The sequence below is a fragment of the Peromyscus maniculatus genome, chromosome 9 (genome assembly GCF_049852395.1).
Source record: "Peromyscus maniculatus bairdii isolate BWxNUB_F1_BW_parent chromosome 9, HU_Pman_BW_mat_3.1, whole genome shotgun sequence".
Classification (NCBI taxonomy): Eukaryota; Metazoa; Chordata; class Mammalia; order Rodentia; family Cricetidae; genus Peromyscus; species Peromyscus maniculatus.
In genome coordinates, this window is record NC_134860.1 from 8,569,025 (window position 1) to 8,593,527 (window position 24,503).

Consider the following 24,503-nt stretch of genomic DNA (forward strand, 5'->3'; position numbering starts at 1 on the left):
GGGGCACAGTGGCCAACCTATCGGTCAACTCCAGGTTCAGGGAGAGACTATCTCAAAAAATACGGTGGAAGATGAAGAAGACATCCAATCTCATCCTCTGCCTTGAACTCACAGATGCACATACATATAACACACAGGATTTGGATGCATCCATATTTGGCTCATAGTATGTATAAATTGCTAGGCCTTTTATTTAAAAAACAAACAAAGGGCTGAAGAGATGAGCACTGGCTGCTCTTCCTGAGGACCCAGGTCAAATTCTCAGCACCGACACTGCAGTTATAACTGTCTATAACTTCAGTTCCAGGGGATCCAGCACCCTTTTCTGGCCTCTGAGGGTACCAGGAATGGTGCACAGATATACGTGCAGGGAAAACACCCCCCCCCACGCACACATAAAAACAACAACAACAATAATAATATGGGGCTGGACAATTAGCACAGTGGTTAATAGCACCCCCTGCTCTGCTGGAGGACCTGGGTTTGATTGCCAGCACCCACATGGATGCTCACAACTGTCTGTAACTCCAGTCCCAGGGCATCCAACCCTCTCTTCTGGCCTCCATAAGCGTCAGGTACACACATGGTGCACAGACAGATATGTAGGCAAACACTCATACACATAATAAAATCAAAATATTTAAATAATAAAATAAATATTAAAAACCTTTCTTTTTCCTGGTACTGGGAATCAAACCTTGGGTCTAATACATGCTAGATACATGCTTTATTGGCTTAGCACACCCCAAGTCCTGATCTTTTAGAAGGCAATTCAGACCCATCAAAAACAACATTCTGGGGCATCTTAAAATCTGAAGTTAGAGGAGTGTCTTAGATGGGATTTTATTGCTGTGAAGAGACACCATGACCATGGCAACTCTTATAAAGGAAAACATTTAATTGGGGCTGGCTTATATATAGTTTCAGAGGTTTAGTCCATTATCATCATGGCAAGAAACATGGTGGCATGCAGGCAGACATGGTGCTGGAGAAGGAACTGAGAGTTCTACATCTTGATTTAAAGGTAGCAGGAGACTGAGCCACACTGGGTGTAACTTGAACATATAAGACCTCAAAGTCCATGCCTACAGAGACATACTTCCTCTAACAAGGCCACAGCTACTCTAACAAAGCCACACCTCCTAAGAGTGCTGCTCCCTATGGGCCAAGTATTCAAATACATGAGTCTATGGGGGCCATTCCTATTCAGACCAGCACAACGGGACAGCTAGCATTTCTTTGTAATTTCTCTACCAATCATTTGCATATATATTATTTAAAACAGAAAAAGAAAGGGTGATGAGGCATTTATTTGTGGTAGCTGACACTGTTCCCGATACATTTAGGTGTATTGTGTCATTAGAATAACACAGAGGGGTACAGATGGGGTGTGTCATTAGAATGATACTGTGGGGTACAGATGAGCTGTGTCTTTAGCTTTGGGAAGCCAGGTTTAGGGGCTGAAGAATTTGCTAAAGCAAAGCTGCAAAGTCATGGTGCCGACTTGGATCTCTCTGATCCTAGAACCAGACTCAGTGAATGACTGCTCTGTCTGATCCAGTTCAGGCGGAAGAGAAGAAACCGCAGGGATGTCCTACAGCAAGATGTAGGGCCGATCCCAACCGTTTTCTACACTCTCTGCTTCTGCCATCTCTGGCCACTGCTCTACCAGAATCTTAGAGTCTTGACTTCCTGCTTCATCCTGGGCAGTCATTTAAACTCCGGAGATCATGTCCTTGTTCTGACTTATTCATATTCTTCAGCTGCTTCTTGTGTCCTTCAGGGAAGGTTTATACCTTTCCATTGGCCTACGGTGACCCAGGACACATTTATGTAGACAGCTCCTCTGGTCACACTGGCCCTGGCTCTAACTCCCCAGGCTGGTTCCTGGCTTGGGCTTTATTCTTGCCGAGATCCCCTTCAAGTCTGCCTGGCTGCCTCTTGGGCTCTGCCCTCAGCTCAGCAGCCGTGTCCGTCTCCCCCCCCCCCCCCCCACTTCATCACTCCTTCCTCCTCTGTTGTACTCGTCCCCATAACCATCCCTTTAATTAATGTCAGCACCCTTCTCTTGCTCAGCTCCTTGGGCTTGGCAGCAGGAGCCTTTAACCACTGAACCAGCTTGCCAGTCTGATGTAAATAATACACACACACACACACACACACACACACACACACACACACTTTAAGAATGGAATAAAGCTCGGAAAGCAAGTTGAACACAATTTTATAAAAATGCCTTTGTTTGCCAGTAGGTGACACTCTTGGTCATGGTGCTGTTAACAAAATTCAGTCTATGAAAAAGAATGGCTGTGGTGAAATATGGTGTACCCTAATAAACTTGTCTGAGGACCAGAGGACAGAGCCAGCCACTAGATTAGACACAGAGGTCAGGCAGTGGTGGCACACATCTTTAATCCTATCACTCAGGAGGTAGAGATCCATCTGCATCTCTGTGAGTTCAAGGCCACACTGGGCTACAAGAGACTGATCCAGTTTAGCAGAGAAACAGAGCTAGGCAGTGATGGCACACTCCTTTAATCCCCGCACTTGAGATCTGATGCCTTTTCTTGGGAAGCACACTCGCCTTTAATCCTAGGAAGTAATAAATATGGCTGGGCGGAGATTGGTTTATAAGGCATGAGGAGACAGGAACTCACTCTCTTTAGGCTGAGGATTTCATAGAGGTAAGGAACTAGTGGCTGGCTGTTCTGTTTCTCTGACCTTTCAGCTTTCACCCTGATATCTGGCTCTGTGTTTTTTTGTTTTGTTTTGTTTTGTTTTGTTTTTAATTAAAAGACCATCTAAGATTCGAACAACAAACAGCTTTTAAAAATTAACTTTCTTTTGTTTTCCAATTGAGAAGTAGACTGTTGTAAACAGCATAGTCACTACAGTGTACTGTATTGTAAAAACATTTATTTTAGCAGTAGCTGTCTAAAATATTAAGTGGAACAATGTCCACTTTTCACTGGAGGATGAACTTAATAATAGAGATTTTGGTCCTAAGTGATATAACTATCTTTCTAGCCGTTGACTATGATTTAGCTTTCTTCAGCACAGCATGAGCTCAAACTAGGCAGAACCATAAGGGGACTACCTGAGGCCACACAGGAAGGGTAGCCACAGATAGCAGGAAGCAACAGTGTGGAGGGTATTTCATGGGATGGGTAACCTAGGTTACAGGGGTTGACTCAGGCCATGGAAGATCAAGAAGAGGATGAGGAATAAAAACGTCCACATAAGGGAGAAGGATTAATGGCAGGGAGCAACTGAGACTGAGGACCTCTGATTGTAATGAGGGCCCTCCCTTCAGTCTGGTGCTGGGACTCAAACCCAGGGCCTCCATGTGTTTCAAATAAGCACTCTACATCTGGACTTCACACTTTAACTCTAAGTGAGCCTTTTCTTTTGCAAGTAAGATTTGATGGGGCCTTTTCTGTTTCCTGGCTTTGTACTTAACTAGTTTATTGTCTCTGCCATTGTAGGAACTTTGTGGGAATTTCAGTATATGGAAAACTGTGTTCCAGCTGGTGTGAATCCAAAGGTCTTAGTATAGTATTGGGACCAAAATATCGTGTCAGACAGCTGAGGACTCCCAGAATCCCATGGGTTTCTAAAGTAAGTTCTGCTTGCTTGCATTCAGTGACCAACACACTGTTTTTGTTTTAGCACATTTAAGGGGGTATAACTAACTACCTTAGCAGTCTTGCATGAGGTAGCAGAGGCCTTATACCTCTTCCACTTACTGGGGGGAAAGAGCATGTTTATTCTCAACACTGCTGAACTGTACTGTGACAAGAAGAAATCTGTCTGAAGGCTATTTAGGGGGCTGTGGCTTTTGAGAAACTCATTTACATTTTATCCACCTATTAAAACCTAAGTTTTTGAAGCTTTCTTCAAACCTGCACTGCCAAAGCTTAGGCCTTTAATAGTTGTTTTCATTGAATGAAAAACTACCAAAACTTTATTGTTGGCTTGAATATTCTCCTAACACTAAACTTATTATAGTCAACTCAAACAGCACTTTCTAAAATGCTTGGGAAAGACATGTTTTATTCTCAAAGCCATGAAAGAGAGAGCCAACCGAAATGGTAATACAGCATGAAAAATGTGGGTGTTTAGGCTAAGAAGTATTTTTTAAATGTCACAAGAAAGTAGTGTGGGAGGCAAAGGATAGGTGACCTGACTCTTAATCAGTGTTTTACCTGATCGTCTTTTGATTTTAAGACATCCTGACGGGGTGACGGCACATGCTTGTAACCCCAGTACAAGGCAGGAGGAGCCCAAGTTTGAGGCCAGGTTAGGGAACACAGTGAGTTCAAGGCCAGCCCGGCACTTAGTAAGCTTGTCTCCTAAAACCAAAAGGAAAACAAAAGTGAAGAGTTGAGAATCTTCCTGTTTTGTTTTGTTTTTATTGAAGGATAAGATACAGACAGGAAGTATCCAGCTACAAGGACAGCTTGCAGATTTTACGAAGTGGACCTACTGAGGCACTCAGCATCCACACAAAGAAACTGCATTGTTAACAGCTACTTTCCAAGACTGATTTCTAACATTATAGGGTTTTTGTCTATCTTGGCACATTGTATAGTCGATATCAAAGAATATGTGCTCTTTGGAGTCTGGCTGCTGTCATCCCGTTTAGTACCTGCAGCCTATAATTGAATATTACTGTGTGTAAGTGAAATGTATTCATTGCCATTGATGCTGTGTGTAGTGCATGAATGTATCACCCTTCATTTACTGCTGTTTGTGGTCTTTTGGATAGTTGCTAGTTTGGTCTGTTATAAATAGTATTATCTATTTGTTTTAAATATTTGTAAACCTTAAGCTTTTATAAATACAATTCTTAAAAGATTTACTTTTAGCCGGGCGGTAGTGGCGCACGCCTTTAATCCCAGCACTCGGGAGGCAGAGCCAGGCGGATCTCTGTGAGTTCGAGGCCAGCCTGGGTTACCAAGTGAGCTCCAGGAAAGGCACAAAGCTATGCAGAGAAACCCTGTCTCGAAAAACGGAAAAAAAAAAAAAAAAAGATTTACTTTTAGCCAGGCAGTGGTGGCACATCCCAGGTTCCAAAACAGCCTGGTCTACAGAGTGAGTTCCAGGGCAGCCAGGGCTACACAGAGAAACCCTGTCTTGAAAATCCCCCCCACCGTCAGAGCCACATCCACAGTGACCAGCCATCAAAAAAAATAAATAAATAAATAAATAAAAAAAAAAAAAGAAAAGAAAATCCCCCCACCAAAAGACTTATTTTTGTTTTTAATTATATGCAGTTTGTGTGTGCATGAGTGTAGAGGCCAGAGGAGTTGGATCCCTTGAGCTAGAGTTACAGGTAGTTCTGAGCCATCTGATGTTGTTACTGGGAATTGAGTCTTCTAGAAGGACAATACAAAACAAAATACTCTTTTGTTTTGTTTTTATGAGACAGGGTTCTATGTAGCCCTCATGGTCCTGGAACTCAGTATGTAGACCACGCTGGCCTCACAGAGATCCACCTGCCTCTACCTCCTGAGGACTAAAGGCATGTGCTACCACACTCAACCCAAATCTTTAAGCAATTTTATTTAAAATTTTCATTACATTTCTTTCATTGTTTATTTGGGGGGGCTGGGGTACACATGTTAATCAAAGGACAATTTGTGGGAATTGATTTTCTTCCTTCCATTATGTGGGTGGGTGTTTTGTTTTTATGTGTATGGATGTTTTGCCTGTGTGTGTCTGTGCATCATGTGTTGGTACCTGCAAAGGTCAGAAGAGGGCATCAGATACCCTGGAACTGGAGTTAGAGATGGTTGTGACTTGCCATATGGGCACTAGGAATGACTTAGAGATGCTTGTGACTTGCCATATGGGCTCTAGGAATTGAACTCAGGTCCTCTGGAAGAATAGCCAGTGCTCTTAACTACAGAACCATCTCTCTAGCCCCCACAGTCTTTTGCTCCTGCCCCTAACATAGTCTGACATCTCTCTACTTTCTCTGAAAATGATTTTAAATTTCAGTTACATTTGCCCAGGAGCACTATGGCCCATGTTGTCTTGATTCCTGGCTTCTGTCGCCGCACTGTGGGAGCCATCTGCACTCAGGCTGCTTCGTGGAGATCGACAGCCAGCACTTTGCGTCACCTTACTCTAACCAGGTGAGTTGTCAGCCTTTGCTGTCATTTAGGTTGATTTTTGAAACCTGATCTGATGGTCTGGGAGGTCCTTCAGACTCAAGAGAGGCAGCATCCTGGCTTCAGCGAACATGACATCAGATCGGAAACTCTGTTGGGTGTGCAACTGAGCACTGGCAGAGGCTCACTATTTTGTAGAATCCACAGTTAATTATACTTCTGATAGCTATGGGTTTTGGTTTTGGTTTTGGTTTTTGGCAGGGGAAGCTAGTTTTATTATTTTATGAGGATAATGCTTACTAATCTAATTTTACCTTCTTTTAAAAAGCATAATGAAATCCAAAAGGAAAACTGATCACTTGGAGAGAACTGCAAGTGTCCTCCGACGGGAGGTTTGTATCCTTCAGGCATGGTGGGGCAGTCAGGGAAATTATATTTTCCTGTTGTGGAATTTCCTAAGAAGGGACATGATAACTCATTTGAAAGCAGTGGCTGAGCTATATGAAGGTTTTCCACTAAACTTGGCATGGTTGGGCTGTTTGGTGAGGGAGCATAGCCATGACTAGGCACCCTCCTGACAGGTACATTGAGAGCGTGCTGTAGGAGAGGGAACTTGCAGAGCCTACACCTTATGAATGGCTTACCTTTTTTTCTTCTTTTGCCACCATGTCTCAAAGTCCTTGTTCGTCCTGCTTTAGAAGCATCTCCTAGCTCGTCAGAGCAGCACTGACAGCTGAGACAGGAAGGTGGATGAGCTCACTGCCCTTCCCCTGCAGACTGTCAGTCACACTCAGGCTATAGAAAGCTAACCTGCCAGCTGAAGGGTGCCGAGGATCTTCACCCTTTACCTCAGTGAGTAGCCATGTGTCCCCTTCAAAACACGAAGTGGATACTTGCCTTTACTTTTGAGTTGCTTCACACAGATTCAGCTGTATTTAGTTTAGTGTTATAAGTCCCTGTAAGCCAAGAAAAAACCCTGTTTTTATGCACTTCTACAAACGTGATCAGAAACTGTATTGTCTTCATAGTTTTACGTTTTAATACCAGGAAGCACTTTAACATAAAGGTATATTGTTAGGCCCTACTTTGAAAAGTTAATTCTCCTTTAGAGAATTGCTTTGGTGCCAAAGGTAATTGTTGATTCCACTTTATGTTGATTGTTTTCTTTTTGAAATGTAAAACAAGTTCAGCAGAGAAAGTCTATGGGCATATAGAATAAATATTTTTCTGGTTTTTTTTTCTTTTTTCTTTTTTTTTTTGTTTTTTGTTTTTTGTTTTTTGTTTTTTTGAGACAGGGTTTCCTGGATCTCGCTCTGTAGACCAGGCTGGCCTCGAACTCACAAAGATCCGCCTGCCTCTGCCTCCCTTGTGCTGGGATTAAAGGCGTGCGCCAACACCGCCCAGTATGAAAATATTTTTCAACACACAAAAAAGTACTGATTGTGTAAATGTGAAGCTTGTTAAGGATTTCTTCATGAAAGTGGAATCGTGCCTGTTGTAAAGAAAGAATGGTTTCTATTGAAAGCTTGTATATACTCTTTTTGTGGTATGTGGAGGTGGGTAGATAAATTAGAGCTGATGTTGACACACTTTGTTCAAAGGTCCAAGTAGTGAGTCATTTCATCACTAAACAGCATCTTTGAGGTGGGACACAGCCATGGAAGGATGTAAGCAAATCAGGCTTGCTGTGTCCAGTCAAACATGTCTCACCAAAGGTTTGGCCTGTAGGTAACAGTTACCACTGTTTGAATTAGAGTCACCATTTCAGGATCTTATAGGGCAGAAGTATTGGGACTTTGAGAGAGGTTCCCTTGGTTCTAGTTTAGAACAAAGAAAGGCTAATGTAAGCTCTGATGGTGCTGGAGAGATGGCTCAGTGGGTAAGAGCACTTGACTGCTCTTTCAGAGGTCCCGAGTTCAGTTCCCAGCAACTACATGTTGGCTCACAACCATCTGTAATGGGATCAGAGTCCATCTGGTGTGCACAAAGACAGAGCACTCAAATATAAAATACATGAATAAATAAATCTTTTAAAAAAGAAAGAAAGCATCGCATCCGATGCTCAGGAATTAGAAAACTGCAGGATTACAATTACAGTAGTGACATTGCTATCTTTAGGGGGAGAAATTTCTTCATTTTCAATTCTCCCTTTTTATTTCTAATTTTTATTCTCCCAAACATAATGAGAAGTGGGAGGAGATGGGAGGAACTGGAGAAGCTAGATGATCTCTGGGGCCAGCACCTCAACAGTGTGTAGCATCATGATTATCCCAGTCCCTTCCAGAGGGTTCTCCCAGTCATAGAGCAGGGGCTTGACTTTGGACTTATAATGAACAGATCCTCATGCTGAGCTGTACCAGAAGTGGACCAGTTCCTCATGATCCCACCTTCTGCTCTCTAGTTTATAGAACAAATACAGTATACTTGCACAGCCAGCTCCAGAATTGAAATTTCTGTAGTGGAAAGAAACTGGTGTTGCAGGGCATCCCAGTTCCAGACACCATGGAATTGAGCAAGTTTGTGATAGACTGTGTGACATGCAAGAGACTGTACTACTGGGGACAGTGTTGTCAGATGACTAAGTGCTAAGACGACCTGGGTTTGAATCCTGGTTCAGTAGTTCTTAGACAGTGGTTTTGAGCAAATACTGGAACTTACTTTTTTTTAACCAGCAAAGGGAAGAATAACAACATTGTCTCTGGATATTACTAATATCAGTGGAATGAATTAATGCACTTAAAACATTGAACTCAGCTCCTAGTATGTACCCGGAAGAACAGTTCCTTAGGTATTGGCTATCCTTATCCACAGGGAGTGTAATTATAAACCTGTGAGGAGCAGAAAAGAGTGGACAGGAGGATGAGGGCCTCAGGCAAGGGATGCTTGCACTGAGGAAGTGGGAGAAGGAAGAGTGAGCAAAGAGACCAGGTCGGAGCACAGGAGAGGCCCCAGAGAGTCCATGTCCGCTCTCCCCAGCAAGGAGAATCCTTCAGGGTGGAGCTAACCAGATTCAGAGGCTGGGATGGTGGCGTGTGTACCTGGGGAGGTTTGTCACTGATGCTGGATACTGAGTGTGACTATCAGGACATCTACCAGCCTGAGAAGGACTAGTTGCAGGAGAGCAGAAGACAGGTTACCTCTGGTTCAGAAGAGCAACAAGGACAGGAAGATTGTGTAGGCTGAGGAAGCCTGTTGTCTCAGTAGAGGAGGGATGGAAGGCAAGGTTTCTCAGATACTTTAAAGGCTTTCTAGTTTGCACCCACACAATAATTGATAGGCTAGAATGGACATATGGTTCCAGTCCACCACACTGTACAGGTCCTTGTCACCCTCACCTGCAGTTCCCCTGGGGATGTGCAGTGCAGTGGCATAGTAACAAATGGATAAAGTGCAGTATATGATGTAAAATAAATTAGTGCAATAAAGTAGGTAACAAACAATATACACTTACTGTGGGCTAGCAACATTAGAAGTGTTTTTGTTTGTACTCTCTGCTTTAGTGCCCCCAACAACACTATGAGGCAAAGGTGTTCTGGTCTCAGCTCATAGTTGAAGGTGGCTGGGACATTTGCCCTGAGTTACATGGTGGTAAGTGGTGTTGCCAAGATTAAAGTCTGGGCTGTCTCACTGCCGAGTCCGTTCTGTTATCAGCTATATCCTGCTTATTTCCATAGTTTGTGTCTGAGCTGCTCAAGATAAAACCAGTGGCACTGTATACCATGTCTGATGAAACAGGAAGGCACTAGAAAAAGGACTGAATGTGAACAAAGGGCTAGCTGATAGCTGCTGATGAAGCAGTACAAGTCACAGATAGGGGTTAGGATCAAGAATGTAGGTGGTAGAAAGGGCATTGCCTGGTGGCACACATCTGTAATCTTAGGCTGAGGCTGATTGATAGCAAGTTCCAGGCCAGCCTGGTCTATGTAGAGGGACCCTGTCTTTTTTCTTTTCTTTTTCTTAAGGTGCAGGCATTGGGGCTGACATAAAGAAATCACCCACTTGCTCTCCAAGACAGGAGCAAGAAGGGGTTAGCCACAATCCAAAGAAAGAGAGGCAAGGGATTTTACAGCAGTGGACAAAGGATGAAAATTTTAGGAGCTATTTTGAGGTAGTGAGACTTTTCTAATGGATTTTTAAAAGTGATCTCCCACTGAGGGTTGAACCTGGAAGTCCTGTTGAAGAAAAGGCTGAAATGAGCTAGCATCAGGGTGGGCAGTTTCCAAAGCATCCCCTGGTGGAGCTGGTTGGGGCCCTCCATTGAGGGGCCTGCCCACGCCACAGGTGGAGTTGAACAGAAGGAACTTGACGGGAGCTGTGTCTGTCTTTGACCCTTAGAGCAATGTTCCAGATTTAGGGGAGGAAGAGGAGTACAGAGCAGAGGTGGGATAAAGGAAGGGATGGGTACTAAGGCACAGGTTACCGTCACTGACTAGTTCCCAAGTCACTCAGTTTGGAAGTTTTCAGAAAGAAAATGCCTCGTTCAGAGTAGTGCTTCCCAAAACTCCGGAGGAAGGGGCTGTGCTGTTCTTGCTTTAAGGTCGTGAACTGGTTATATTTTGGAAAAATATAATAAATTAGAAGAAATTTAAGAAAAATAAGCTTACAAGCATTACATGGTGGTACACACCTTAATCACAGCACTAGGGAGGTAGGGCAGGTGAGTTCAAGGGCAACCTGATCTACATAGTCCCAGGCTAGCCAAGGCTACAAAGTGAGACCCAACTCACGAAACAAAAGGCAGCAAGGAAGCACACGAGTACAAACCCAGTTCTCGATTTCTTTGCTCTTTAAAAAGTTCTTGCTGCTCTCTGTGAATGTCTGCTGTTAGCATGCCATGGACTTCTTACTCAGAAGCAACTGTGGCCTCACCTGGCCTACTGCTGAAGGGGACATTAGATGCCAGGCAGGCTTGCAGAGGGCATCTCACCTGCACAGCTCTTGAGGGAGCCTAGCCCAATGCCTGGATGGATATTGGTTACACAGTCCATGTAAGAGATGGTTTTGGTATTCAGGATAAAATAGTGTTGTAGGTAGTCTCATAAAGTTCATTCCGTTTACCCACCTGATGGAGGGCAGAGCAGAGCAGCGTATGCTGTGCCTTGTTGGGCAGTTTTCCAAGCCCATGTTCCTAAGCCCTGAACCTCTTTGCTTCAGGTCGTGGCTGCGGCTAAGGTGTGTGAAATTGCCCACGAGTCTCCGTCAGTGAAGAGCCTTCGCTTGCTTGTCCCCGATAAAGACTTCTCCTTTAAGGCTGGCCAGTGGTGAGTTGTGTTTCTCTTTTCCTGTCAGATGAAAGGTATTCTATTTTCTTCTAGAAAGGACTTTTGTGGGTAGCTGTCCCCCACTAGGAGAGAGGAATTCTGGGTCATTTCTGTTTGGGCATGGACACCTTGATTCCTTACTTGGTTGTAACCTGTCTCACCCTCTGTCATGTGTGAAAGCAACCTTGGGTAGTCCTCTTTCAAACAGCGAGGTGCTGCTCTGTGGGGCCACAGCTCTGCGGTTGTGTCTGCAGACGGCTTCACTGGAACACATTGCAGCCACCTGATCTGCTCCGGTCATGCTTGCAGGGCACTCGTGCATTTCTAAAAACCAGTCTTGGTTCTGATAGACAGAGTAGCTGAAAGAAGGGCCTTGGCCTCCAGCCCAGAGATCCCCTTGCCTCTGTTCCCGAGTGCTGCAATTAAAGGTGTGTGCCACCACACCTGGCTGCCTTATCTTTTTGAGAAGAGTCTCTCCTTGAACCTAGCCCTCAAGTTGATCTAAAAAAAAAAAAAAAATGATGAAGACAGATGTTAAGCCAACCTTGTATTCTCAGATTTCTTTTTCTTTATTTGAATAGGTAGTGATCAATAGCAGTTGTTCTCCACCTGTGGGTCGTGACCCCTTTTGAAGTCAAATGAACCTTTCACAAGGATTGCCTAAGAACATCAGAAAACACAGATGTTTGCATTACAGTTCATAACAATAGCAAAATTACAGTTAGGAAGTAGCAATGAAATAATTTTATGGTTGGGGTCACCACATGAGGAACTGTATTAAAGGGTTGCAGCCTCAGGAAGGTTGAGGACCACTGGTCTATAGTTTTCTTTCAGTGTCTGTGATTATCAGGGTGGTACCAGCTTCATTAGAGTAAGTTCCAATGTGTTTGTTCTCTTGTTTGGGGTAGTTTCTGAAAGATTAGTCTTAATTCACCTTTAAGTGTGTGATGTACCTCACCAGTGATACCGTCTGAACCAGAATTCTTCTTTGTGAAGTTTTATTAATTCAGTCATTAAAGTTTATGTAGCTCTGATCAGGTTTTTCTGTTTCTTCTTGTGCCATTTTTGATAGTTGATGTCTTTTTAGTAATGTATGTGGTTCATCTAATTAACTAACTTTTAGCATAGCAGTTCTTCATAAAATTCCTGAAGAATTCTTTTTATTTTTTAAGAATTTTTTATGATTGTCCCTCTTTTTTTAAGTTAGGACTTTATATTTTCTTAGTCTAACTGAATCTGTCAGCTTGTTTCTTTGCCTACTGTTGACACCTTTCTTAGTTACTGCAACAGTGATGGTTTGTTTGTCCTTTTAGGGTTGATTTCTTTATCCCAGGAGTCTCAGTCGTTGGTGGGTTTTCAATTTGCTCCAGTCCCCAACTGCTAGAACAAGAGAGAATAATAGAATTGGCAGTGAAATACACAAACCACCCTCCTGCTGTCTGGGTTCACAATAAGGTAAGCAGTCACCTTTTAAACAACCCTTTTTTAGCTTTCTGTAATTTAATGGGTCTGGGTATTTTACCTGCATGTTTGTTTGTACACCACATGCATGTCTGTTTCTCTCAGGGTCACTGATGGTTGTGCATTACCATGCGGGTGTTGGGAACCGAACCTGAGGCCTCTGTAAGAGTGGCAGGTGCTCTGAACTGGTGAGCGTCTCTCCAGCCCCTCAGCTAACTTAAAGTTGGAGATCTGAGCATCTTCGTCTGCCTCCATTAAATGTGTGTTCAGCTCACTTAGTTTACTTGTAACCCGGACCTGCAGGAATAGGATCCTGAACGGCAAGGTGGCCAGTTGGAGGACTGGGGACATGCAGCATGCAAACTCACACTGAGTTCCCCAGGAGGATGGAGAAGCAGAATCTTGTTGGTGAACTGTGTTTTAAAAGGATTGGAAATATTTTGTTTCCACCAGGCATTCTATACAAATGTTTGGAAATCAGCTGTTAGGTCAACAGTCTTACTGTGAACATCCTAAAGAAGGGACTGCCTAGAACCCGGAGGGGAACCATCTGCAGTTAGAGTAGTGCGCAGTCATTAATGCTGAGTCTGTGGCGCTCCACACTAGTCACCTCGGGCTCTTCATACGGGGTTCTGAGAGGATCCAATTCTAACTGTAGCTTGTATATTGTGCTGTATCACAAGGCTTACCCCCTTTCCTGCACATGCCGCCTGCCATTACCTGCTAGAACGCCAGGAACAAAGGGGGACCTTAGTTTTTGACCCTTCTTTCTTTTTGTTTCCCCTTCTCTGTACCATAGTGTGTCTTTGTATTCACCTGCAGCCTCCATCCTGTTTCAGGGTTTTCTTAGCTTCCTTACTGAAATGCACCCAGAAACTCAGCACAGTTTCATTCTTTTCTGGGAGTCATTGACAGTCAAAAAAGAGAACAGAAAGCAAAAACTAACTTTATTTTCATCACTGTGTTTTTAAAGGTTGCAGAGAATTCTTGTTTGTGTAGGAACCACATGTAAGGCGAGGAGTGAAGCCAGTAGTAGCAGATCTGGCCAGAGCACCAGCAGAAATGCATGATGGGGGCAGACGTGTAGCCTTGTCGTAGGGGCACGCAGGGAGCGGGGGGTGTAGAATGTAGTGGCTACAGTTTGGCTAGGTTAGTAGAGATACACACAGAATCCTAAACAGGACATATCTGTAGGCAGTAACATGCCCTTGTGGCTGAAGAGACTTTTGTGTGGTGAAAACTTGCAAATTACGTCCCTTTCTTGGTACATCCCCCAGTATAAGACCAGCTTTCATATGGTTCTTCAGGAAAAAAACAAACAAACAAACAAAAACCCAAACCAAAAACAACTGTCCATCACAATCTCATGAAAGGAATCAAAGAGGTACCGTGGGTGCTCTTAGATTGGGAGACTCAAACAAGGAACAATTCCCCTTACATTGACTGGTGGATTTATTTCAAAACAACGAAAATGTAGCTGTTTTACAGATACAGACAAGTAACTTTAGAGTTTATATGGAGAGAAGGGTCTCTTACTGCCACCAGCCATCATGACATCAGATTTGTCCTGGAGCCATTTTCCGAGGCTCCTGTCCTCTGAGTTTGCTGTCGTTGAGCTGGTAGGGTGGACAGGAAATGTGTCGGTGGCAGCGGGCTGTCTGGCTGACATGGGGGAAAGTGATTGTCTTTTCTCTTACGGGCTTTGGCAGAGCAAGGAGTTCCGGAAGCTGTGGAAAGGTTGCCTGTAACATGTGGCACATCTGTACTCAAACACAGTGCAGTGCTCTGTGAGGAAGACAGTAAGGTCCTTTTACCTGCTTGCATGCTAGAGCAAACAGTGACTTGACGTTTGTGTTCAGACTCCCCTAGCGGTTTCTACTTATCAACAACAGACAAAGGTGGCTTCTTTCATCCTCGGGTTTCCAAAAACAATAAGCAAGTTGCTTTCTTTGTTCTCGTTGCTCCACAACACTGAAGAGCACCGGGAAAAGGTTTCCTTCTCCTTCCTAGCTTCTGTTGCTCCTGGGTTCTCATGGCAGAAGAGAGAAGTGTGTATGCAGGTGAGCAGGGCTGAGCAAGGGCAGAGCCTCTTAGGTTTTGGATTCTACTTTTAGGGCCTGAGAGCAAGGAGCATTTTTAGGCACTGCAGTCGCCAGTGCAGCCATGCCTAGAGTTATGTCCTCTGAACCAGCGGCCCCTGCTGCCAGCTGTCTGTCAGAATGAAAAAACACTCTCCTGCTTATTTAAAGTAGTCGAGTTTAGGTGTGTTTCCCTCGGGGAAGGATTTCCATTTATTGAACAGTTCTTTATCAATAGGGGACTTATTTCATCAATCAAGGGATTTTATTCTTGGGTTTTCCTCTAAGTTTAGTCATCTTAAGTTGTAGAACCTCGAATTAAATCCCTGTCCAGAAGTGTCTACTGCTCACCTGGTATGTGTGGTGCCAAGGACTGGGTGCCAAGGCTTTGACTCTCCAAACGCATGTGACATGTTACTACTTATAGATTCTGTAGATTTATGACAGGAGCTTGCAATGAGGTAAAGCTGTGCTCCCAGTGTAAATGGCTGAATTCCTGGATTCTGGGATAGAGGGAGGCAGGAAGGAGGCAGACATACCCAGCACTCTGTCCTCTCTGAGAGCCACAGTAATCCAGACAGCTTTTCATATAGAACCCAATGCTAGCAGGAATCCCTGCCCTCCAAGGAAAAACATAAAACTGAAAAAAGCACCCAAACTCAAATTCTCTAGCTGAAATACAAAGGAGGGATAAAGGCAGGAAAGGAACCCAGAGTCCAAGAATATTTATTTCCAAACGCTCAAGTTTGAGTGTATGGAGACTACACGATAGAGTGAAGCAGTCAGCAGACTTTTACTAAAAACGGTTACTACAAATGTGTGGTCTGCAGATGCAGGTGGTGTAGGCTTGCTGTGTGGGTGACAGAAGGACACTCATGTCACTTCCTGGGATGTGGTCTTCCAGAACAGTGAACACAGCCAGATCTAGTCTGCACTTGTTCCATTCTGGAAAATTCGGGTGAACTTAGATTCGTGCAAAGCTGTCACAGTTTATTTGTAAGATGAGTCATTGTTTCATTGACTCATTGTTTCATTGATTCATCTTGATTGTGGGCTTGATGGAGAAGAGAGTACAGGATTAATTAGTAAGGCTCACCTCTGGATGTGTTCTCTGAGGCCATTTCCAGAGAGGATTAACCAAGGGTAGAGTCCACTCTCTGAATGTGTGCGGGCAGCACCATGCCGTGGGCCGAGGGGGAGGCAGATAAAATAAAAAGGAGGGGGAGGAGGAAAGCCACATGCAGGCGTTCTCTTTCCGTGCTTCCTGGCTGCCATGGGTCCTTCCATCAGCCTGCTCTGCGTCACCACGGCCCAGGTCTCAGGTCACTACAAACCAGCTTCTGCCCACATGAATAGCCTGTGGCTCACTCAGAGTCACCTGACAGTCCTGTGCATTGCGGCAATGGCATGCAGGTAATCCAGCACTCTGAATTTTAAAAAAGCCCTCGTTTGTGTCATGCACAAATTTGTGTTCTGAATATTCCCACAGTGGCTGAATCCAAACTACCAATTAAGAATAACAGAAAATCCCTGCAGATTTAGCCATCAGTTTACTAGGAGCCAGATCCAGGAAGCCACCAGTTAATGTGGGACATCTAGCCCTACCCTCCGAGTGTCACTTAGGTTCCCCAAATCACTGTGACAATGAAAAAAAAAATGTTGCCACAGGTTTCCAGAACACCCCATCAGAAGCAGTATTGGCCCATTGGGAACCAGTGCATTCATTCTCCTGTGGTGGCAGTTGTGGTATAAGTGATGTCACCAGATACTGGCATGTGACCTGGGCAGGCTGGTGTGAGACTCAGCCTGCATGTACAGCCTCCTGCTGCTTTTCTGGCTGTAGAGGGAGAAGTGAACCGGCACAGCTGGTACCACAGTGCTAGTGCAAGCCTGCACCGCTCACCTGAGGAGGGCGCCCCGGGGGCCTTACACCTCTCAGCCTGAGGACACACCAGTCCCATCCTGCCTTTCTCAGCCTGGGTCAGAACACAGGAATGACTCTGATGAAGGGATTCACACCCCAGAGCTTCCCTGCCTGGGTCCATTGCCATTTTCCTCAGCTCAGCTCCTCACCTGTGAAGCTAATGGCACAATCTCTTCAGCAAGTCCCCCTTTCTTAATACCAGCATGGCTATGTCGTGTGGATCACAAAGTTGGGGTATCGAACAGACTACAAGCTGGACAAGTAGAATCAAGTCCCAAGGCTCTGGGAAAATTGAAAACAAGTTGTGCAGATCGTCTTAAATACTAAAAGGCACGCAGGTCAGCCTGGTGGCTTCACTTACATAGGCTGTTTGGTCTGAGACTTGTGCTGCATGGGACCAAGGGATCTTTTCTTTCTTGCTCAGTGCACACTTGACTCCGAAGTGGCGCTCAGAGTGGGTGGAGAGTTCTTCTTTGACCCTCAGCCCACAGATGCCCCTCGAAACCTCGTGTTGATTGCTGGAGGGGTTGGGATTAACCCCCTGCTTTCCATCCTGCGCCACTCAGCAGATCTCCACCGAGACCAAGCAGACAAAGGAAGTAGCTATGAGATAGGAACAATAAAACTGTTCTACAGTGCAAAGAACACCAGTGAACTCCTGTTTAAGGTAAGGTGGGAGCCATGTTTTCATGGTGCTGTAGCAAGTGTGTGAGATTGTATATAGTCCATAAACAACAGGGGATGTGAAATGATAAGTGCAGAGAGCACTACTGAGTCTTAGGGTACACGAGAGCTCAGGACAGGAGGAGAGAGGTATATGTGTGGACATGGGGGAGGGGTGATCAACCAAAATAAAGTGTGTATAAAAATGCTATGACGAGCCGGGCGGTGGTAGCACATGCCTTTAATCCCAACACTCAGGAGGCAGAGGCAGGCGGATCTTTGTGAGTTCGAGGCCAGCCAGGTCTACAGATCAAGATCCAAAACAGGCACCAAAACTACACAGAGAAACCCTGTCTCGAAAAACAAAACAAAACAAAACCAAAAAATGCCATGACAAAACCCAATACTTTGTATGCCAATTAAACAATGAAAAATCATACAGGTATATAGGACAAGAAAGATGTGAAACTGCCTAGGGGATTGAATGGGAGTAAAAGGAGGAGGATGGGGTGAATATGTACAAAGTGCATGATGTACTCCAATGAAAATGTCTTTCTGAGCCCATCACTTAACAATATATGCCAATAAAAATAAACAAACATGTAAATAAATGGGGAAATTTTTTTCTTCTGTTAGGTTCAGATTTCTCTGCAAAGGTTCAAATAAAAGGCTTAGCAAGGCTTAATCTCAAATGAGAATTAACAGACACATTTCACCTAGGACAGTTAAAAATGTTTCCAGTTAATTGGCAGAATAAGATGAGTCTTGGTGGACATCTTAGTTATTTTTCTATTCCTATGATATAACATTATGACCAAGCTAACCTATAAAGGAAATCATTTAACATGGGGGTTCTGATTTCAGAGGGTTGGAGTCCATGGCCATCGTGGCAACAGGCAGGCAGGCATGGTGCTGAAGCAGTAGCTGCAGGCTCACATCTTGAGACACAAGCAGGAGGCAGAGAGGGTTAACTGGGAATGGGATGACTCTTTTGAAGCCTCAACACCCACCCCAGTGACACACGTCTAACAAGGCTGTACTTCTAATCCTTCCCAAACAGTTCCACCAACTGGGGACCAAGTATTGAAACTATGAGCCTATGGGGCCCATTCTCATTCAGACCACCACAGTGGGATAGAATCTAGAAGTCAGTGTTACAGAAAAGTCACTAGGGCCAGGCATGGTGTCTCACATCTGTAACCCCAGTCCTTGACATGTGAGGCTGGAAGATCAGGCATTCGTGGCCAACTTCAACGACATAGCAAATTCAGGGCCAGCCTGGACCACATGAGACTGTCTCAAAAACCAGGAGGAGGAGGAGGAAGAGGTGATAGTGAAGGGGGAGGTAGTGGTAGTGGTTTTAAGACATTAGCCCTTACTGGCCTGGAATTTGTTATGTAGACCAGACTGCCCTTAAACTCAGAGATTCACTTATCTCTGACTGCTGAGTGCTGGGATTAAAGGCTTCCATTCTACCACCATACCCAGCTATGGTTTGATGGTTTGATTTTTTTTTTTTTAATTGTAGTTTGACCTTTGTTTGACATTCCAGAAAAATATCCTCGATTTAGTAAATGAATTTCCTGAGAAGATTACTTGCAGTTTGCATGTTACAAAACAGATGACACAAATCAGTGCAGAACTTAAGCCATACGTCACAGGTGAGTCCTCTAAAGAAGTTTTGGCTAGTCGTGCTGTTACTGGATAGACAGGCCAATTGGTTAAGCATAGATAGATGTTTTACAGTTAGGAGTCATCTGCTGGGAATGTCATTCCCAGGGTAATTGAGGTGGTTCACGTAGAAATACTTAACTTGGGTTTGCTTATTATAGATAGGTCTTGTGCTGCCTGTATTAAAATTGTATTTTTCACAATTTTTAGTAGACCCTGGCATCATAACTATAGTATACAAACAAACAAATAAACTATACTCCTGCTTTGGTTGAATCAGTTCCATTTGCCATTAATAGTTATTTAAATTACTCAGATTCTCTATTTGGAAGGATGCCTTAAAGTTTTTTTATTTACTTTTTGTTTTTTGGTTTTAGTTTCTTGAGATAAGGTCTTACTATGTAGCCTTGGCTGGCCTGGAACTCATGAAGATCCACCTGCTTCTCCCCTCCAAATGCTGAGACTAAAAGTTTGAGTCACCACACCCAGTAAAGTTATTTTAATTTTTTTTTCATTTGGAAATAGGATTTATTATTCAATTTCTCCTGTTTTCCATTATGCTTCAAAGAAAGTATGTTTACAATCTAAAAAGGAGACTATTTTACTGATTAGAGACCTAAACTAACAGTACCAAGATCAGTTGCCTACTAATTAAATATTTGCATTGAGAAAAGAAATCAAGATGGATTGTCTTGTGTATAACTATTTCATCTATTAAACAACCAGGGGATGAAGCATCTGATGATCTTTTTTTATGAGTAATGCTATCTTTTAAGGAGTAATGTTTCACTTAATCTTATTTGAGCATCAATGAGACAGCTATGTTTGAAATATCTGTGTTGTGCAAGGCTGTAACCTCATCTTGATCACCGAATGAAGATGGACAAAAGTAGACCCCACAAAGTTGTCTTCTTGTCTCCACATATCTGTCATGGCCTAAAACCCATAGTCACATTACACAAACACACAACATTTTTTTTTTTTAAATAAATCTCATGGCATTATGTTATCTGGCATCTCTGGATATTTCCCTTAGAAGGCAATACTTCAAGATATTATGTGAAATGAATAACTGATAAGGACATGAAGATGCATGGAATTACAAATGATACATACATATCCATAGTACATCAGTTATATTGTGAAATATACAGTTGAGTTATATTGTGAAATATACAGTTGATTGCCGATTATGCTACCTCATTACATTTCTTCTAGATACATGAAAAATGTTTCTTTGAATACACACATGATGTATTTAATGTTTCTTATGTTCTCTTCTATTAAGCATTTGAACATTAACGTTCTTAATATGTGTTGACAAAACAGCAAACGTTGGGAGCACGTCATATACCCTTAGACTTGTACTCAGGAGACTGACACATGAGAATCATGAATTCAAATGTATCTTTGACTAATTACTAACAATCAAGCCAGGCTGGATGACAAACAACATTTCAAGGGAATTTGTGAAAAACAAAAAAAAAAACATATGGAAAATAAAACCAGTAACAAAAACCCACCACCCTTTCACAGACACACCAACTTGAAAAGAATGATCACACACTGCCTAATATTTAAATACAAATGTACCATTTAGATGATGGCCATCCCATTCTATACATTGAAGCAGAAAAATACCTCTACTAAGTGAAAGCAAACTAGAAGATGAAAAAAGCCACAGAAGGAATAAAAGGACCAAAAAATAAACTTCACTAAATGGGTTTGCCACACGTATAGCACACTTTAATATCCACCTGTTGCAAAATAGAAGCCACAATGTGAACTTCACAATAGTCTTTAGAACCCAGCAGGGCTGCATAAGAGGATGATTAGACCATGGGCCTGGGTACCAGATGTTTGGAAGGGTCTGCACTTGGCTGTATCTAGCAAGAGGAAGGTCTTTTGCCTTGCCCCTTGGCATTGTTATAAAAAGCCTTTTGAATGAAGTTCTGGGCCAGTGGATAAGAATTCAGGCCCTCCTGGGGCTATCCTGTGTTTCTTTTTTCTCTCCTCTCCATCCTTCTATCTAAATCTCTTATCCCTCACTCCTCAAGAGTACCCTCAGATAAAAGGTACCTCAGGGGCAGGTACCCACAGTGAACTTGGTTAATAATTTATTTACTTCAAGGCTATGATGAAAAAGAGATGAAATAAGTTTTTTTCTTGAAACTGAAGACAACTGTGATGTCTAAAGTCTTTACCATATCATTTACATGAATAGGGTTTTTCTCTTTTATGAGTTCCTCCCTATTTCCAGATATCAAGATGATATTAAAAAAAAAAAAAAAAAAAAAAAAAAAAAAAAGCCGGGCGTTGGTGGCGCACGCCTTTAATCCCAGCACTCGGGAGGCAGAGCCAGGCGGATCTCTGTGAGTTCGAGGCCAGCCTGGTCTCCAAAGCGAGTTCCAGGAAAGGCGCAAAGCTACACAGAGAAACCCTGTCTTGAAAAACCAAAAAAAAAAAAGCTTTAGAATATTTACAGGGCTAGAGACATGGCCACGCCCTTAATATAAGTTTACCCCCAGGACCAAGGTCAGGCTTTTTATGACTTCTAGTAATTCCTGCTACAAAAAGCTCCAAGGGTCTAACCTGTTTGGCAACCAGAATGTACATGCACATACTCACACAAAGACACACTGACATTGCATAATTAAAATTAAAACAAATCTTTAAACCAATTTTTACTCATGAATGTTTTTTCTCTTGTAACTCTTGTAACACGGGTGTTGAGGCATCTAAAGGCTTAGAGGGTTTTTCTCCATCATGAATTGGTTCATGTAACAAGGTAAGAATGTAGGCTTGAAGTCAGACAAATCAATCATTCTCTCTGTGATATCATGTTTGAAGATTTAGAAAATACTGCCCTGCTGGAAGAAATGTTTCACTGGGGTTTGGCCTGATAGTTTACATCTGCACACCATTTTCAATTTACACTTTCTCCTTCATGCTGCAGGTTAAAGATGTGAATTTTTAGCTTCCTACTTTAGCTGCCATGTCTGACACTTGTTTCCATGCCACTTTCATGGGGATCCTGTATTGCTCAGGAATCCAGGGACAAATTAAACACTTTTGTAAGCAAATATAGACATGATGATATATCACAGCAACAGAAAAGGCACTAATATACATGCAGGAAGTTTTACACCTGGATTCATTATCTCATGTAATTGAGGAGAAGTATAGAATCGAAAAGAGTTACCTTATTTAAATTCATAGGCATTTTGTCAATGTGAGCTTGCAGGTGTCAACAAAATAAAGAAGGGTATCATATTGCTTGAACCAGTTGTTGACACTTGTCAGATTGTTTTCTTCAGAATAAATAATCTTGTGTGATATAAGTGAGTTGGCTAAAAATATTACCAATTTTTTATATTCAGATTCCCTTCAGCGTGAGTTTTTTCAGATCCTCAAAATCTAATGCTATATTCAAAGGCTTTAACTGACCAATTACACACTAAAAGTTATTCATGTAGGGTTTCACTCATTGTATGTGTTCTTTCATGCCTTTGTAGATGACTATGATGTGCAAAGGTTTTATCATATCGATTCCATTCATAGGGATTCTCTCCAATATGTGTTCTTTTATGCCATTGAAGAGAATTGTGATGAGCATAGGCTTTACTACATTGATTACATTCATAGGGTTTTACTCCTGTATATGTTCTTTTTATGTATTTGAAGATGACCTTATGGTGCAAAGGCTTTACCACATTGATATCATTCATAGGGTTTCTCTCTAGTATGTGTTCTTTTTTGTATTTTGAGATGACTATGATATGCAAAAGTTTTACCACACTGTTTACATTCATAGGGTTTCTCTCCCATATGTATTCTTTCATGCATTTGAAGATGACCTTATGGTGCAAAGGCTTTACCACATTGATATCATTCATAGGGTTTCTCTCCAGTATGTGTTTATGTATTTGGAGTCTACTATGACATGTAAAGGCTTCACCATATTGAATACCTGCATAGAGTTTCTTTCCAGTATTCTTTCATGCCTTTGAAGTCAGCTATGTTATGCAAATGCTTTAACACATTCAGTATATTCAGAAGTTTGCTCTCCTTTATGACTTCTTTCATGCCTGAAAGGATAATTGGCACTTTTAAAAGCTGTAACACATTCATTACGCTGTTGAATCTTTATATCTGTATAAGTTAATTTTACAATTTGAACTAAATGTAAAGAGGAATCAGATCTTAAGGTTTTGTCACATTGCTTACACTCATGTTGTTTCCCTTCATTAAAGATTGTTTTGCATATTTGAAAATGCCTGTAATGGTAAAAGCCATTATTACCTGGCTCACATTTATGGCTTCTTTTTTCTTTTCTCTCTCTCTCTTTTTTTTTTAAGATTTATTTATTTATTATGTATACATCATGTATGACTGCAGGCCAGAAGAGGGCACTAGTTATCATTACAGATGGTTGTGAGCCACCATGTGGTTGCTGGGAATTGAACTCAGGACCTCTGGAAGAACAATCAGTGCTCTTAACCTCTGAGCCATCTCTCCAGCCCCAGCATCTTTTTTCTATGAGATTTTTCACATATTTGAAGAGAACTTGTAGAATTCAGACCTTTACCCCACTTATTCCATTGATAAATTTCCTATACTGTGAGTCATACTACATTTGCAAAGTGAATCAGGACAAACAGAAGTATTTACACATTACTAGTATTCATAGGGCTTTTCTGCAGTGTGTTTGTTGATATATTCCCATTGGAGCTGGAAAACTGATTACTTGTAAACTTGAATTACATTCAACAAATCTACTCAACATAAGTACTACATATCTTCTAATTGTTCTGAGATGGAGATTGCTTCTTTCTATATCCCTGTGCTCATATGGCTTGTATCCAGAGTGACATACAACGTAACTTCCGTATCTTTGAGAACTTTGACAATGTTCTTCAACGTTATGATCTTCCCAATTGTAGCCTATATCAGTGAGGTTCATATAGGTCTCCAATATCACATCTCTGTAGAAACTCTTCTGGGAAGGATCCAGCAATGCCCACTCTTCCTGAGTGAAGTTGACATGCACATCGTTATAGGTCACTACATCCATGGTGCTGCTGCTGAGCTGACTCACTTTCTCCACAATGGAGCCCAAGGCACAGCACACATGACAATTTCTGTTATTTATTTTTTTCTTTTTTCTTTATTAAGAAATTTTCGGGCGATGGTGGCACATGCCTTTAATCCCAGCACTTGGGAGGCAGAGGCAGGCGGATCTCTGTGAGTTCGAGGCCAGCCTGGGCTACAGAGTGAATTCCAGGACAGCCAGAGCTACACAGAGAAACCCTGTTTCAAAAAAACCAAA

General features: G+C 42.6%; 1 protein-coding gene and 1 pseudogene across 5 annotated transcripts in view; one reads left to right on the forward strand and one right to left on the reverse strand.

Moving 5' to 3' along the window:
- The window catches only part of Oxnad1 (oxidoreductase NAD binding domain containing 1), a 28,428-nt gene that overhangs the window by 2,114 nt on the left and 1,811 nt on the right, over positions 1-24,503 (forward strand). For 2 of the 5 annotated variants that reach the window (XM_076544360.1, XM_076544358.1), the window contains exons 2-7: positions 6,004-6,140; positions 6,445-6,508; positions 11,271-11,377; positions 12,691-12,832; positions 17,265-17,507; positions 19,056-19,164. In XM_076544360.1, coding sequence (XP_076400475.1) covers positions 6,025-6,140; positions 6,445-6,508; positions 11,271-11,377; positions 12,691-12,832; positions 17,265-17,507; positions 19,056-19,164 — 781 coding nt within the window. In that variant the 5' untranslated portion in view covers positions 6,004-6,024. Of the gene's footprint in view, positions 1-3,485; positions 3,619-6,003; positions 6,141-6,444; positions 6,509-11,270; positions 11,378-12,690; positions 12,833-17,264; positions 17,508-19,055; positions 19,165-24,503 lie in introns of all 5 variants that reach the window. The other 3 variants (XM_076544357.1, XM_076544359.1, XM_006976732.4) reach the window with 3 other exon arrangements.
- Positions 23,578-24,359, reverse strand: LOC102915248 (zinc finger protein 709-like; annotated as a pseudogene).